The 16,180-nt window shown below is 43.5% G+C and overlaps 1 protein-coding gene across 16 annotated transcripts in view; it reads left to right on the top strand.

Annotated features, from left to right (window-relative positions):
• The window catches only part of mettl22 (methyltransferase 22, Kin17 lysine), a 135,275-nt gene that overhangs the window by 87,375 nt on the left and 31,720 nt on the right, over positions 1-16,180 (top strand). For all 16 annotated transcript variants that reach the window (XM_086000879.1, XM_086000876.1, XM_086000884.1 and 13 more), the window contains 3 exons: positions 3,829-3,882; positions 8,859-8,939; positions 11,742-11,844. In XM_086000879.1, the coding sequence (XP_085857005.1) occupies positions 3,829-3,882; positions 8,859-8,939; positions 11,742-11,844 (238 nt within the window). The remainder of the gene's footprint in view (positions 1-3,828; positions 3,883-8,858; positions 8,940-11,741; positions 11,845-16,180) is intronic.

Raw genomic sequence — 16,180 nt, 5'->3', positions numbered from 1 at the left:
AAAACCCGTGGGGTTCTCCAGATAGCTGCACGGTCCCTTCTACGCGGTCGAACGGACTACCGTCGTCCACTCCCATTACCTCTAAAACTTCCTCCCTGAGATCAGTGTACCCTTTCCGTCCCCTCTTGCCATCCTCTGAGAGGCACTGAAGGATCGTGGGATCTAGGGAGAAAAGCAACAGTTTGACCTGTTCCTGTTCATCGCAGTCGTTAATGGCTGCTGTTTCCTCTATCTCTCTGAAATGAATCGAGGGATCTCCCTTTACTGTGAGTCGTGTGAGGTGGCTCACCATGGACCTTAATTGCGGGCCAGCGTAGGGCACCACGAGCTGGTTCTGGTGGGGTCCGACACTGCCATCGGCAGCGTTGGGACCGAACCTCTGGTGCTGAGCGGGACACATCGGTGCCGGTCCTGTCTTTGCTACCAGTGGCTCTTCCACGCACTCCACCTCGGCTACCTCCTCTTTCGCTACCCCCTCCTTTTCCGACTAAGTCTCACTATAGCTCGGCGGTGCTGAGGGCTTGGTGGCTGGTACCGCAATTACCTCAGCTGGAATCAGCTGTTTTGATTCCTTCAAAAAGTCCATGTGACTGGCTTTCGGGCTGACGAGATACACCATGCCTCTTGCCTTAACCAGGGCCGCTCTTAAGTCCTCTATGGTCTTTTGGCAGGGGACGTGGTCTGTGCTCTCAAACCCGTGCTCGAGGGCCAGCTTGTAAGCTGCCTTAACCTCCACTACTCTCTCCTCCTGCGCTCTTAGCTGTTGTGCGAGGCGGGCGTTTTTCTCCCGTATCCTCGTTTCATTAATCTTTGCCTCAGTAACCTGGCACTCCAGGTACTCTATCCTAGCCTGGTGTTGGCTAGCTACCACTTGGCGTTCCTGATTCAGCGCGTGAAGCGCTGTGATGAGTTTTTCCCCACCCATGGCCTTTTCCTCTATCTCTGCTGCCTGGGCTGTGATTTTGGCTGCCTGTGCTGCAACGACTCGGTCCAAGATCTGGACCTGCTTCTTGTAACACATCAGCCACACTGCCTTTTCTACTGACTTCTTATGCTCTTTGCTCTCTGTCCACCTGATGGCTGCGTCCACTGGACGCCCATCCAGCAAGAGATCGGAAATCCACTGTTTAGTGAGATTTACCTTGCCAAAGACATAATCCGCTATCCTCTCATCCATTGCATTTCAACCATTCGAACTTGGATCTACTACATTGCAATCCTGCTGCCAGAGTCCTCCCGCGGTCGCCATTTTCTGTAAGGGGTTTTCCTCGAGAGGTTTCCCTGAGGTTTCTCTCTCTAGAGGCCTCTCTCTCTTGCACAGTAAAACCTTGAGTGGTTCGACCCACTCACCCCTTAGATTCTATACTCTGGACTTAGGCGCAGGAACTACAATGTAGAGAAGACTCTTGTAGACCAAGTTTGATGAATCAAAATGAAATTTTATTGCAAATGGAAGAATATCAAATCAAATGCAACACAGATAAGAGTACAGTACATGGGAGGGAAAAACAAACGCAAACAAATCATAACGACATTATACTAACTAAGGCAAATACAGGCATCTTATATTCTACAAAGATCATCATGAAATAAGGAAACACACGGAACATCGAGGGACAACTCATGTTAATTGTACCCTTAAATCCACCCCCTTATTAAACCTATCTAGATCTGATTGTGAAGGGCCAGAAACATGCTCACCAATCCCACTAGGAAGTGCAAGGTTTTGAAAACGAGTCTGTGTTTGGTCCTTTCAGGCGTCTCGTCTCCACGTGGATCGTGGAGCCCCTGCGAGCTGCGCCACACCTCTCTCCTGAGGTGGGGGTTGGGGGTAGCTGGACACTGGCGGGCCTGGATGTCGGCGGGGTCGAGGATCGTCGGCTCGACCCTGGTCAGAGGAGCCTTGGGCTGGCTCCCATCGCCGCTTCAGGTTCCTTTCCTCTCTTCTACCGAGCCGTGGTGGCTGGAAGGTTTCTTCGCTTGGGACCTTTATTTTTTTGTTTCTTCTCCCAAGCTGGGTCTATGGCCTCTCGTTCCGGCAACGGCCCGGGGATGGTCGATGATCTCCCGATGTGCTTCCCCGGGGCGGAACGCCTGCGATTGACTGCTGCTTCTTCTGGGTGTCCGGATTCAAGCTGCGTGTTTCCAGCTCTCCAACCTGGCATGTCTGTGTTCAAGCTGCAGGCTTGCAACTGTCTGCCTTCCAACTCGCTCTGGCCTGCCTGTCCCGACTGCTTCCAAGTGCTTGCTTGTGTCTTTAACTGCCGAAAGTCTCCGGATATACCTTTCTTCCCGAGGCCTCACTTCCCGCCCAAAATCAGGTTAGTCCTTGTTTTAACTTTGGCGGGCTTTGAGCACAGCGGGGCAGTTATATTTTAAATCATTTTAAGCGGCTGGTAACAGGTCCATCTCTGGTTGGAAATGGCTTTCATTGTTTTTAATGGCCTGCTGATCTCGTTATCTAGTCCTGGGTGCTGTTCTCATGAATATGAAATTGTCCCCTTTTGTCTGGGGCAACGTTTAGGTGGCCTCTGTCTCCAAGCCGATCTTGAGTGGATCTGCATCTAATCCATATGCATGCCTGTGGGTCTGGTCTCGTTCTCTCAAATGGCTTCCAGAACTTACTAAGGGTTGAATCCACAAAACTGTCTGAGGTTGCGCAGGAACCATTTTAAAGTGTCCCAATAAACTGATCACATGGTACGGCGGCCATTTTGTATGCCCCTTTTTCTGGGCTTTTAAAACAGTCTTAGAATCACGGCCTCTTCTGCCATTTAACCCTTATTAATATGAAATCCAATTTTGCGAATCCTACAAATGAATTGTTTACAGCCAGTTCCTGCTCTGGTAATAGTTTGCCATTAGTCTAGCTAACACCATAGCAACCTGTGATCTCATTCCATGTTTATCAATTTGACTGTAAACTGATTTATTGTCACCTGGAGTGATCAACTTGCTATTCACAGGTGTATCTGAAATGACTATTTTGCATGTCTCTTATTAGTCATAATAATAGGAGCATAAGTGCTAACTAGGGTGGTGAAGTACTTCTTTGTAAGTGTGGAGCACTGTTATTTTTGAACTAGTTCTGAAGCAGCTTCATTCTTGCATCATTATAAAATATTGCTTTTGTAACAGTGTTCTGGGAATGGGATTTTCTTTTGAATTGATGATGTGATGGCAGTGATCTGTGTTTCACTATATTCAATTAACTGAAAACTATGTACTAAGAGCCGGAGTGCCATAATAATCATATGGCGGAAGAGGTAAAATGAGGCTGAGTACAAGATGACTTCGTACTTCAGTTTAAAGTTTGTAATGTTCACTATTCAGATTATCGTGCATGATTATAATTATTTGAGTGTGACTGACATGTACAAGCATTTTGTAGATAAATTGCAAAGTCGCATTTTTTTAAATGTAAATAGCTAGAAAAGTTTGCTGATTACTTGCCAAAATTTGAAGAACAAAGTAACTGGTACAAATTCTTTGGTGTATAAAATGTATTGCTGTAAAACAAAAAGCCTTATAACATTAAAATAAGCCATTCAAAATTGCAATATTTGAATTTTTGTGAATGAAGCAAAAAGATAAATTCCCCAATCTCATGCTTGAAGGGAGCAATATTTATAGGCTCGAAGTACAGCTTCCTGCTGGAGCCTTTGGGGGAATTCACCCTACAGTCAATTGATGAGACTGAGGATATATGTTAAGGAAATGTGTCCTGTTGGGTAATTTCACAGTTGTTGCATTAGAGTATATAGTTTTTCTTATTTTTGTTTTTCCTAAATAAAAATAAAATATTTTGTGTTGTGCATGAAATAACAGGAAGTGAAATCAAAGTGAGGGAACTGGACTGGCTGAGAGATGAGTTATGCACAGGTAAGAGATCAGCTCCGATGTAGTGTATCTCATTATATATTGTACATATATCCCTTTAAAGAGCTAAGCAAAAATATAGGTTGGAATATTGTTGATTATGACTTGGTTATACTATCTCCTGCTGCAGGTAGGTGATATAAATATTTGGCTTGGTCCTGTGTTGCCCCTAGGCGGTTTGAATTCTTCAGCAGACCAATATGCTAATTGAGTTGGCCTGTAGAAAGTGAGGTGCCTCAAACATTTCTAAAAATATAAACCTGACGCCAGAATTCTGATTTTCAAAAGTAAGCTCCAATTTTCCCCACTTTTTATATTTTTTTTATTAACTTTCATTAGCAACAAGACTAAAACCATCAATCCACCCCTGGTGCAATATTGGATTTAGTGAACAGCTAATAAAAGTAAGTTAAACTTGTGTTAATCACTTTTCTTCCCTCTGCTAAATTGCTTCCTTACTCCACCTAATGATTGAAAGCCTGATCTTGCAAACCCATCTGCAGTAGGATCATTTTATTTTAAAAAGCGGATTCACGTACAGCTCAAAATTTGCACAAATTTGTTTCTCATTTCCTCTCCTAAAACACGTCACTGCCATCTGACTGCAGCACAGTACTTTCTTACTCACCTGTTGTGGGTAAAACTCGACGACTCACTCACCTGTAATAGGTTTAATAAGATGAGGTACATGTGGTGTCTACCGATCTCTTCCACTGATTTTTAATGCTTCGTCCAGCCCCATAGTGGTGGCCTGGCTGCACTGATCTGGCCCGCTCCAATTTGCTCGGCAGTGAGCACGGAGTTTCTGTAACACAGCCCCCAGAACCACGACACCAAAGGCGAAGGGGGAACACGCTGCCCTCATCACCATGGGAACTGGCTGAGCTTGGCTGCTCTACAGCCTCTACCTGCAGCACACGGCGCTTCTCAGAGGGAGACACAACCGACCCGTCACCCACTCCCTTTAACGTGGCCACTACCCCGACTCTTTTGTTAATTTCCAATTGGATTCGGCTTTGAGTCGCAAGACTCGCAAACGACACTCTGCCTGGATTCCCAGGCCATTGTCTATTGGAGCCCTCCCCCACTGCTCCAGCTCTCTACGCGGCCTTTGAATTTAAGCACGCGGGAGCTCGGGGATCAGAGCGTAACTGCGCACCTTAGAGGGAACAGTGGTGACTACACTTCAAGTGTTTCATTGGCTGTAAACTGCTTTGATGTCTTGAGGTTGTGAAAAGCGCTATATTAATGCAACATCCCCAGCATTGAGCATGGTCAGAGCTTCGATCAGCTCCGATGGACAGGTCACATTGTCTGCATGCCCGATACGAGACGCCCAAAACAAGCGCTCTACTCGGAGCTCCAGCACAGCAAGAGAGCCCCAGGTGGGCAGAGGAAACGCTTCAAGGACACCCTCAAAGCCTCCTTGAAAAGTTGTAACATCCCCACCGACCCCTGGGAATCCCTGGCCCAAGACTGCACAAAGTGGAGGAGAAGCATCCGGGAAGGCGCCGAACCCCTCGAGTCTCTTCGCCGGGAGCAAGCGCAAGGAGCGCTCGTCAACCCAAGCACCCCACCCACCCGCCCCTTCAACCACCGTCTGCCCCACCTGTGACAGAGACTGTAGGTCCCGCATTGGACTAATCAGTCACCTGCGAGCTCATTTTTAATGTGGAAGCAAGTCATCCTCGGTTCCGAGGGACTGCCTAAGAAGAAGATCAATGCAAGTCTTTCTTTATATCATACATGTAATCAGAAGAGAACCTTGGTGAACAAAGATTTGAATTTTGGGAGTGAGTGTAGAAAAGTACATTTAGAAAGTATCTGGAATTTGATGTCAGCTTAGCTCACCTGGTAGCACTCTTGCTGTGAATCAAAGTTGTGGGTTCAAGCCCCACTCTAGGACGTGAGTACATAATCTGAGCATGCTGTAGTCAAAATCACCAGTGATACCCTATGGAACTGCATCAGCAGCTCATTGTCTCCTCATCCTTCTTGACATCTCCTGTTGTTTTAGTCACTGTTGACCATTGCATTTCTTCCAACACTACTCTTCCCTGGTCCAAAATATAGCACTGCTCTTTTGTGGTTCCACACCTATAGATGTCAACATAACCTCCAACAGCTTCTCTACCCAGTGTCAATATAGTCATTTCCAGTGTGCCCCAGAGTTCCAGCATTGGACCCCTCCTATTCCTCCATCCACATAGTACACGTTGGTGACATGATTTGCAAACATGCCATTAGCCAGCAATACCTAACTCTGTCTCTTTTTGCCCTTGATTCAAAAACTGTTAGCCAACTATCTGACTGTCTGCTCATCAATTCAAGTGAGCTGTAACTTTGAACAGCTCAACATTATATCACTGAAGTAATTTTGATCAGCTCTCACCAGTTCCAACATCTCTCAGGCTCCAACTCTTGACCTGCTTGGTTGCTCGTTTAGGCTGAACCCAGTGGTTTACAAACTCGGTTTCATACTACTGTAAGGATTACGGGGGTTTCTTTAAACTGGTTTAAGGTAATCTACCTGGCCAGCAGTCCTTTTTGCTGCTGCACTATAAACCAATTTTAAAACAGCGATTTCGAATCACTACCCCTCCTTTAGTTCTGAGTGGAGGAACTTATAATTAATGATATTAACGGAACACGTGGTTTGGATGAGAGAAAAAAATATCAATCTTTATTAACTAAAAGAAACTATAATCACAATATCAAACTATCCCACATGAACACAGTAAGATTGTAAAACTATATAACAAGGGGGTACACACGGCAAAAACGAGGGATACAGTGGCTACAATGTTATTGAAACAATCTTAGCAATTCCCTTAAATCACCATCCCCACCCCCCCCCCCCCCCCCCCCCTTAACTCCTGCTAGGTTGCCTTGTTGAGAGTCAGAAAATCTCTGCTCACATGGTCCAGCGAAGAGAGAGAAAGAGAGAGAGCTCACCTATGTCCCAGGAAGTCAAGAGTCAAGAGCCAAGAGAGCGAGCTGGCTGCTCAGCCCTTTTTTTATACCTGGTGAGCCCCTCGCATCCGTGCCTTGCAAGGGCTGTGTGCAAAATTAACCCCAAAGCTGTGATAGGCTAACTCAAAGTGGTTCGATTGAGTTAATGTGATTTTCAGAGCTCCCTTTGCTGAAACAAAAGGGAGATACATCTGCTCTATAGTCCAGTACTGGGTGATTGGAAACCCATTTAAAGTTAACGCTTCCCATTCAAGGTGCAAACGTCTCTTCTGCAGTTTCAGGTGTATCTAAACAAATGCTAATAGCATTCAATTACTTTGTAAACAAAGCATTGTCCTTTGTCTTCATTGAACCTTACTTCCAGACACAGAAAGCTGCATTCCAAACCTCTCTTGTCCATGTGGTGTGACAGCCATTTTATCTTTGGAAACTTAAAAGCACCTCGCTCAGGGATCCTTTAATCAAAAAAATGAATCTTCAGAACTGTAAATTATTGCGAATTCTTACACTACACACCCAATCCATCACCAGGACATCAGCTTTCCCAACTCCTCATTCCACAAACTTTAAATTATCTAGACTGTTGTGCCTCAGCTTTTCCTTGCACATCTGGACCCTCGCCGAGGTTCACTGACTCAGACGATTGAGTTCAAGATCCTCATCTCGCCTTCAAAGTCTTACTTCACTCTATTTCTGCAGTCTTTTTTTAACTCTATGCTTCAGCTCACATCCTCTGCTCTTTTAACTTCCTTTTCTTCCAGTGCACAAAGACCGCATGCTTTCACCTTTGTAACATTGGCTGCCCCTCCCCTACTTTAGCTCATCTGCTCCTAAAACCTTAAATGCTTTGTCACCTCCAGACATGGTTATTCCCATCCTCCATTCTCCCCAAACTTCAGCTAATTTGAACCCCTGCTGCCCATATCCAATCCTTCACCATGTTCTGCTTGCCCGTGGTTCCTATCCTTGCTGATCTACAGTAAACTCTTTCTTATCCGGCACCTATGGGACCAGGATGGTGCTGGTTGATGAAACATTCTGGATAACTGAGGTATACCTACCAAGGAAATTTTTAACAAACAAAAATAAAAACCACTGACTAATTCGGCCACCGCGGGAGACTCGGACTCGGCGAAACGAGTGCTGGATGGATTCGGCAAGATTACCGTTTATCTATTTTGCTGGTTATTAAAGTATTCCGGATGATTAAGTGCCGTTTAAACAAGGGTTTACTGTACATTGGCTCCTAGTTCCCAATGCCTCAAATTTAAAATTCTCATGCTTGTTTTTAAATACTTCCATGGCCTTGCCCCTCCTTATCTCTGTAACTTCCAACCCTATAACCCTGCACTCAACTTTTTTCCTGACTCCAGCTCCTTGTGTGTCCCACACACCTGGCCCTCTGATCACCCCACTGTTGGCAGCTGTGTTCTTCAGCCACCTAAGTCCCACATTCTGAAATTCCCTCTCTAAATCCCTCCTCCTCTCCACCTCCCTTTCCTCTTTTAAGACCCTCCTTAAAACCCACCTCTTTGACAAAGCTTTTGGTCACGCCTCCTAACCTCTCCTCCTGGCAATTTTTTCCTTGTGCCCTGTGATATTTTTCTACATTAACAGCACTATGTAAATGCATATTATGACTTTTTCTCCACTTCTTGTACAGTACCACTGGAGGCCATTCTTTCAGCTTTCTGGAATTCTTTTACAGCCCACTAACCTCGCTATCTCTTTGACTGTGTCTTTTATTTTTGCCTACTAGTTTATTAAATTAATAACAATTTAAAGGTAAACTGTACCCTAGAAATAACTTGTGTATTAAATATTAGTCCACTAATGTTGCCAATAATAATTGCTAGGCTCATGTTTGGTTTTCCTTTTAATTTTAGTTTTTTTTGCCAGTGCATAAACATGCAGACTTGTAAATATTTAATATTTTTAAAAGTGGAAATTGCAAATATAATCTATCAAAACTTTGTTCTATGCATTATTCCATCTGCTTGTTTCAGACACTAAAAGCCCATATTGCTGGTCAGAAGAAGAAATAGCTCAGTTATATGATCATACCGATGTGCTGCTTGCTGCTGATGGTAGGAAGTTTTTAATGTGTATAGTGTATTGAATTTAAAAATCAATACTGCAGGACTGTCTTCAACCTTTAAGTATTTTAGTGTCTTTGAAAGTTTTGAAATTACACCAGTGTCTTCCCATTCATGAGGGTGAAGCTTTTTTAAATTGTTTTTATTATGTACCATAAATTGCACCCTCATGGTTTTTTTTTAAAACCTTGTAGCAAATCATCTTGCTTCCTAATGCAGTAGGTACCACATCCTCTTAAGTTAGATGGAGGACTAGATGTAATAACCTATTGCTTTTGTCACTGTTATGTACTGCCTGGGAAACTGAGTCAAGCTCCAGCTGGAGCTCTTTCTCTTTTTCTCTAATACTTAAAATTAAAGTTAATTACTAAAGGCAATATTCTAGCCTTTAACTTGTATTTTATTCATTTAAATCCTTTTAGGCCCTACAATCTGGAATGTTGTCCCTGTACCCCTCCACCACCTTTTTAAGACCTTCCTTAAAGCTCATCTCTTTACCAAGCTTTTAGCCATCCTTCCTGATGGGCCGGATCTTGCTGGAATAATAATGGCGTGTTAACGACACACACTGTTATTAATGCGCAACTTGGCCAGCAAGTTCAAGGGATTAAGAGATACGCCATGAGCTGCGAGTCTCCGGAACTTGCTGGTCGATTTACACCACTCTGTTTGCTTTGCACAAATGGCATCTCTCCCTCGGCCTCCCTGTTTTTAAGAACTTGTTGGATTTGTACATTAATTGCCCATTAAACTTGCTGCAGAAAGTTGGGGCTGGGACTTAACAGTATAAGTACTGTGTGTGTGTTCCTTCTAAACAGTCTCTAATCTACTTTGAACATTGCTGTAGGAGATGCACTAGTGCTCTATAAATGGAACAGCAGAAACATGCCCTGCTATGCTGTTGCTGCCATATCCAATTTGACCAAAGACAGCTGAGCAAGTCAGTCACTCAAACCCAAGCTCACCTCCGGTGCTACAAAACCTGATCATTGTGCTGTCCACTTTATCATTTCAGATCTTCCATTCAGTCCCACCATCTCATCCTCTTCCAGTTTCCATAGCTATCTGCCTGTTGTCACTTTATCATTTCAATCTTCCATTCAGCTCCACCATCTCAGCTTTGGCCCTCCACATTGTCATTCTATCACTATCTGGGAGTACCTATTGCCATACATACTGCACACAACATCTGCTCATCACAGTCTTCTAAGCTGTAGCATCTTCTGTTGTTGTACTTCAATCTTAATCACTTTTGCCCTCATTTCACCAGTCTGTCTTATTAACGTTTCCTTTAAGCCGCGCGACGCTCTTGAGATCCCACGCAGCGGGTGAGCCGGATTTTAAATTGAAAAATATGCGTGTGCGGAATTTTGAATGGGCCGCACAGACCGTTAAAGGGGCTGCGCTGCCCAGAAGAAAATTACAGGGAACATTGCTGTCTGTGTCCTCCTGAAGTCTCCTACTGTCCTCCTCACTGTACACTACATTTCTAATTTGTGTCACCTGCAAACTTTGAAATTATGCCCCCTATACCCCACTCCAAGTCATCATTACTATATATCAAAGAGCAGTGGTCCTAATACTGACCCCTAGGAAAGACCACTGTATACTTTCCGCCCCCCCCCCCCCCCCCAAGTCTGATTAAACAACCATTCACCACTACTCTCTGCTTTCTGTCTCTTAGCCAATGTTGTGTTCACGCTGCAACTGCCCCTTTAATCCCATGGAGAAATGATGCTCTTTGCCAATTCTGGCTAGCCTCAGAAGAGCTTCACCTTTCCCTTGTCACATTATAAAAGCCACAGCCTCAAACCAGTCTTCAGTTCTTTCTCTCCTGCCATTGGTATTGGTGTCTTATTGTTGCTCAGAAGAAGTTCTCTTCTGTTTGTCAGTTGCTTGTCTGTTCTATTTTTAGCCACTTTTTTTGTCGGCATTGTCTTCACAAGTCAGTTGCAGAAGTTTGAACACTTTTTTCTTGTTTTCTTTCTAAATAACTTTGACCAAATTAAGATTGGTTGGTGCCTGTAGGCAGGTTTCCATTTTTGTGCATTCAATTGTGGGCCTCTCTCAGCAACTAATAGTCATTAACGTTGTCTTTGTTGCTTTTCATTGAGACACATCTTTAAAAACAAATGTATAAAGTTTATTTCCATCTCTCCAATAAGGCATGCTGAAAAAGATTTAAGCTTAGAAGGAGTGTGTCATTCGACATATCTGCAGTGAGCCTTCAGAATAGGGCCTGAAAAGATGCCCAACCATTTCAGAATCTAGCCAAAAAGATTCATATCTCACAGGAGGCATCAGAGCCATTCAAATGGCCAATTATCAACATGAGCACCAGTCAAAGCAGGCTCTGAGGGATCCCTGACTGTCTACCTCCAATTTCATGCATGTATTAGTTCTGATACTACACAATCATCCCTCGAGGCCCTTCAAAGCAAAGGTGCAGATGTAATCTGAAACATCTTCCAATAATGCTTTGACTATCATCTTAGTTTAAAGAGTGCTGAACAAATCCCACGCATTCATGGCATAGGGAATTCAATTGCTCTTACGCCCATGATTCTGAACTGGTTCACTAGTTGTTCATCAGTATCTCTTCTGGTCAGCATGTTGGATTGAAGCACTTGTAGTGGTTGTCAAGTGGTCTTGAACACCCGTATTGGAGTCAGCTCAGACACTTTGAGCTGTGTTCGTTTTAGCATCGAGTATGCAGGTGAAGCACCCAGTTCCTTAGGTTTTAAATCATATGTACACTCTATTAAATGTATCCCTTTCCTCTTTTTATTACAGTATTCTATGATGATGATTTGACAGATGCATTTTTTCAGACAATCTACAGAATTTTGAGCAATTTGAGAAATCCAAGCACCATATATTTCTCTGTAGAGAAACGGTAAGTCCAAAAAGGAAATTTACAAGTAACTAGTGTATATTGTAAAAACTGCCTTTTGAGGGTTGTGGTGAAAATCTTACAAAAGTTATTGCAAAAAATCATAAACCAATGTACAATGCTATTTATTGTACATTAAAAGTTACCCTTGGCTGTCATTTTTGACTTTTTGCTGAAAATATTGAATAGAGTAAGTAGAGAAATGTAATTGAATCAAAGTGTAGACTTGGTTTCCTGCAGAGGGGAAAGTTGTTTAATGGAAGTATTTATCAATATTGCTGTTCAAATCGACTAAGGCAGGGGTGTCCAACATTTTTGAGCAATTGATTGGATTGTTGTAATGCAGCCAGTGAGTGAGCAGCATCTGCTTAAGGGTGCACTTACACTATAACTGTGCATGTGAAACACAGACTACTTTGCCCCAATGCTAAAGTTATATTGTAAATGGATCTTTAATTGCTTCCTCCTTTCAGAGTCTGTGGCTGCCGCCTTTTTCACTTGCGTTCCTCTTTCCTTCTTCGCTCCAGTGCTTCTTCCTCTCTCTGCTTTCACTCTCTGTTGCTCTCTACTCTTTTACTTTTTTCTTTTTCCTCTTTCCCTTTCTTGTGCTCCTGTTTTTATTTTTCTCATGGTTTTTCTCTCTAACTAAGGATATTGAGGACAACAGCAGTAGGACTATTTAGGGCATGATGGAAAAGGATGCTAGTGATGTTGCAGGGGTTAGGGTCGAACAGTCTGTTGGTTGGATGTCAACCGTAGTGGGAACAGGATTACTGGCAATCTCACTCAACCTTTGAGAGTCTGGTCAGTCAGTTGTTGCTATTCTCTTGCTCCTGCTCCACTACAGACAACAGATCAGCAAGGTGAGCTTTGACCTCTGAAAACACTGGACTGGTGGAAGTTAAAAAGAAATCTCAGGCACAGCCATAGCCATGGGCTTTGTCACCAGGAGCACACTGGATTGTTGGGCACTTTTCCACCTTCAGTCTGGATTTTCAGTTGTGCATTCCTGAGGCAGGTCCCAACTAAAGGAGGAGAGCAACGCTGCTGGGATCAGGAGCTGCATGTCAATCCAATGCACGCCTGCTGAGAAAATCCGTAGTACTGCCTGAGCATTTTTTTAAAAATCCAGTGAACCCACCTGAAGATCAGCTGTTTCTGTGGTGCAGGGAGAGAAACCTGGAGCTCCACAGGCCAGGTAAGATCAGGTAGCAGGCCAGATTTGGCTTGTGGGCTGCAGTTTGGACATTACTGGACTAAGGTTAATTTATTTCTTTGGAGTATGGACTTATTAAAATGAGTAATCTTGGTGCCTAGGAAAGTAACAATTATTTACTTATGGCATTGGATGTCAGTGTCCAGCACTCCCAGGTCCGATGTAGCAAGGACCAAATCTAAATTGAGACTCTTACTCTGTCCAATAATGTGCCTTAGCTCCAACCTCATCCTTCCTAAGGCTGCTGTTTTGCTTACTTGGCTGCCATGAGTGAAATGTATGAAATTTGATTTTGGTCAAATCAACTTGCAGCAATGTATACACTGCACCACAGTTGTTTGCAAAGTGACACTTCAAGTTTTAAAACAAACCAGAACGAGCATTTTATGCAGCAAGTACAACCTAAGGTAAAAATGCAGGGATAGGACTCGAACAATAAGCAGTTTCAGTGTTCATGAATGGAACGCATTGAATTCTGGCACATTGGGGCAGTAATTCCTCCCCAAACGCGCGAGTACGGAAGGGGTACTCGCGCGTCTGGCCGGAGGAAATGCCGGTTTTCAGCATGCACAGCGCATGCGCTGAAAACCGGCATTTCCTCTCCTCTCTAACCCAAGAGTTGAAGAGGCTAGCGCGTGCGCTGTAGGGGGCAGCGCGTGCGTCTTGGATTTCCTCTGTTTTGGGGGATTTGCGCATGTGTAAAGGCCTCCGGTCTTTATGCTTGTAAAAAGCGCACACAAGTATTTATTTTTACAGGTAAGTGTTTTAGTGCAATTTAGAATGTTTTTTTCCACAGGTTTATTATTTTAAAGAATCTACAATAAGGTAAGTTTAGTTTTAGACCCTTTTTTATTAAAAATTTATTTTTTTCAAAAAAAAAAAATTATTGTTTAAATTTTTTTTAAACTTATTTATACTTAATTTAATGATTGGGATGTTTTTTAAAATGTTATTTAAAGTTTAAGTAGTGTTTTGGGGTGCAGTGCTTCTCATGAGTTTGACAGTTCTTACACTCAAACTTATGAATGAAGTTTCCCCTCCCCTGATTGGCTGAACAGTGCTCACCTGATCCCAGCCGGCACATCGCACTAACTACGCCGCTGGGTCAGGTTAGCACAGCGCGCCGACATCAGAACCGGGCCACTGACAGGAAATCCACTGCGGGCCAGGTTTCAGATGTCGGCGCGCCAGGTAAGTGCACATCGGGGGCTTGCACGCGCGGCAAGCCCCCGACACCAAGTTCTGGGCCATTATGTTGACTCCAAAAAGCTAACAGTTCTACACTACTACTGAGCCAGTATTAGATTTGGTTGCTCTATGGTTTTTTTTGTACACAATGTATGTTAATACAGATGTAGATTTTGTGAGAATCATCATATTACAACATTATAGATAGAATTTTAATTGGTGCTTATGAATTTGCACTCACTAGGAACTAATTTGAAGTTCCCAATCTCTCTCTCTTGGGACTGGACTCATACACATGTCAAAGAGGGACTTTCATCCCTTCAGTCTGAGCTGTAGTTAAACCTGTGTCATGGAGGTAAAAGGACAGTGTTTTAAGGAGCTAAACACGATCAAAATCACTAAGGAAGTGGTACTCAGTAAAATAATGGGACTCAAGGCGGATAAATCACCTGGACCTGATGGCTTACATCCTAGGGTCTTGAGGGAAGTGGCGGTAGGGATTGTGGATGCATTGGTAATAATTTTCCAAAACTCCCTGGACTCAGCAAAGGTCCCAGCAGACTGGAAAACTGCCAATGTAACGCCCTTATTTAAAAAGGGCAGTAGACAGAAGGCTGGAAACTATAGACCGGTGAGCCTAACATCTGTGGTAGGTAAAATATTGGAGTCCATTATTAAGGAGACAGTAACAGGACATTTGGATAATCATAATTTAATAGGACAAAGTCAGCATGGTTTTATGAAGGGGAAGTCATGTTTGACCAATTTGCTGGAGTTCTTTGAGGAAGTAACATATAGGGTGGATAAAGGGGAACCAGTGGACGTAGTGTATTTAGACTTCCAAAAGGCATTTGACAAGGTGCCACACAAGATTATTGCTTAAGATAAAAAATCACGGGATTGGGGGTAATATTCTGGCATGGATAGAGGATTGGCTATCTAACAGAAGGCAGAGAGTTGGGATAAATGGTTCATTCTCAGACTGGCAATCAGTAACTAGTGGTGTTCCACAGGGGTCAGTGCTGGGTCCCCAACTCTTTACAATCTATATTAACGATTTGGAGGAGGGGACCGAGTGTAACATATCAAAGTTTGCAGATGATACTAAGATGGGAGGGAAAGTAGTGAGTGAGGAGGACATAAAAAAACCTGCAAGGGGACATCGACAGGCTAAGTAAGTGGGCAGAGATTTGGCAGATGGAATACAATACTGGAAAGTGTGAGGTTATGCACTTTGGCAGGAAAAATCGTAGAGCAAGTTATTATCTTAATGGCAAGAAACTGGAAAGTACTGAAGTACAAAGGGATCTGGGGGTCCTGGTGCACGAAACTGAAAAGGTTAGTATGCAGGTGCAGCAAGTGATTAAGAAGGCCAATGGAATGTTGGCTTTCATTGCTAGGGGGATAGAATATAAAAATAGGGAGGTATTGCTTCAGTTGTACAAGGTATTGGTGAGACCGCACCTGGAATACTGCATACAGTTTTGGTGTCCATACTTAAGAAAAGACATACTTGCTCTCGAGTCAGTACAAAGAAGGTTCACTCGGTTAATCCCGGGGATGAGGGATGGACATAGGAGAGGTTGAGTAGATTGGGACTCATTGGAGTTCAGAAGAATGAGAGGCGATCTTATTGAAACATATATAAGATTGTGAAGGGGTTGGATCGGGTGGATGCGGGGAGGATGTTCCCGATGATGGGTGAAACTAGAACTAGGGGGCATAGTCTTAGAATAAGGGGCTGCTCTTTCAAATCTGAGATGAGGAGGAACTACTTCACTCAGAGGGTGGTAGGTCCATGGAATATGCTGCCCCAAAAAGCTGTAGAAGCTACATCATTACATAAATTGAAAACAGAAATAGACAGTTTCCTAGAAGTAAAGGGAAAAAAGGGTTATGGGGAGCAGGCAGGAATTTGGACATGAGTCTAGGTTC

The sequence above is a fragment of the Somniosus microcephalus genome, chromosome 11 (genome assembly GCF_052327205.1).
Source record: "Somniosus microcephalus isolate GS21.2 chromosome 11, FLI_Smic_1.0, whole genome shotgun sequence".
NCBI lineage: Eukaryota > Metazoa > Chordata > Chondrichthyes > Squaliformes > Somniosidae > Somniosus > Somniosus microcephalus.
This window is presented reverse-complemented; position numbering and strand designations above follow the sequence as displayed.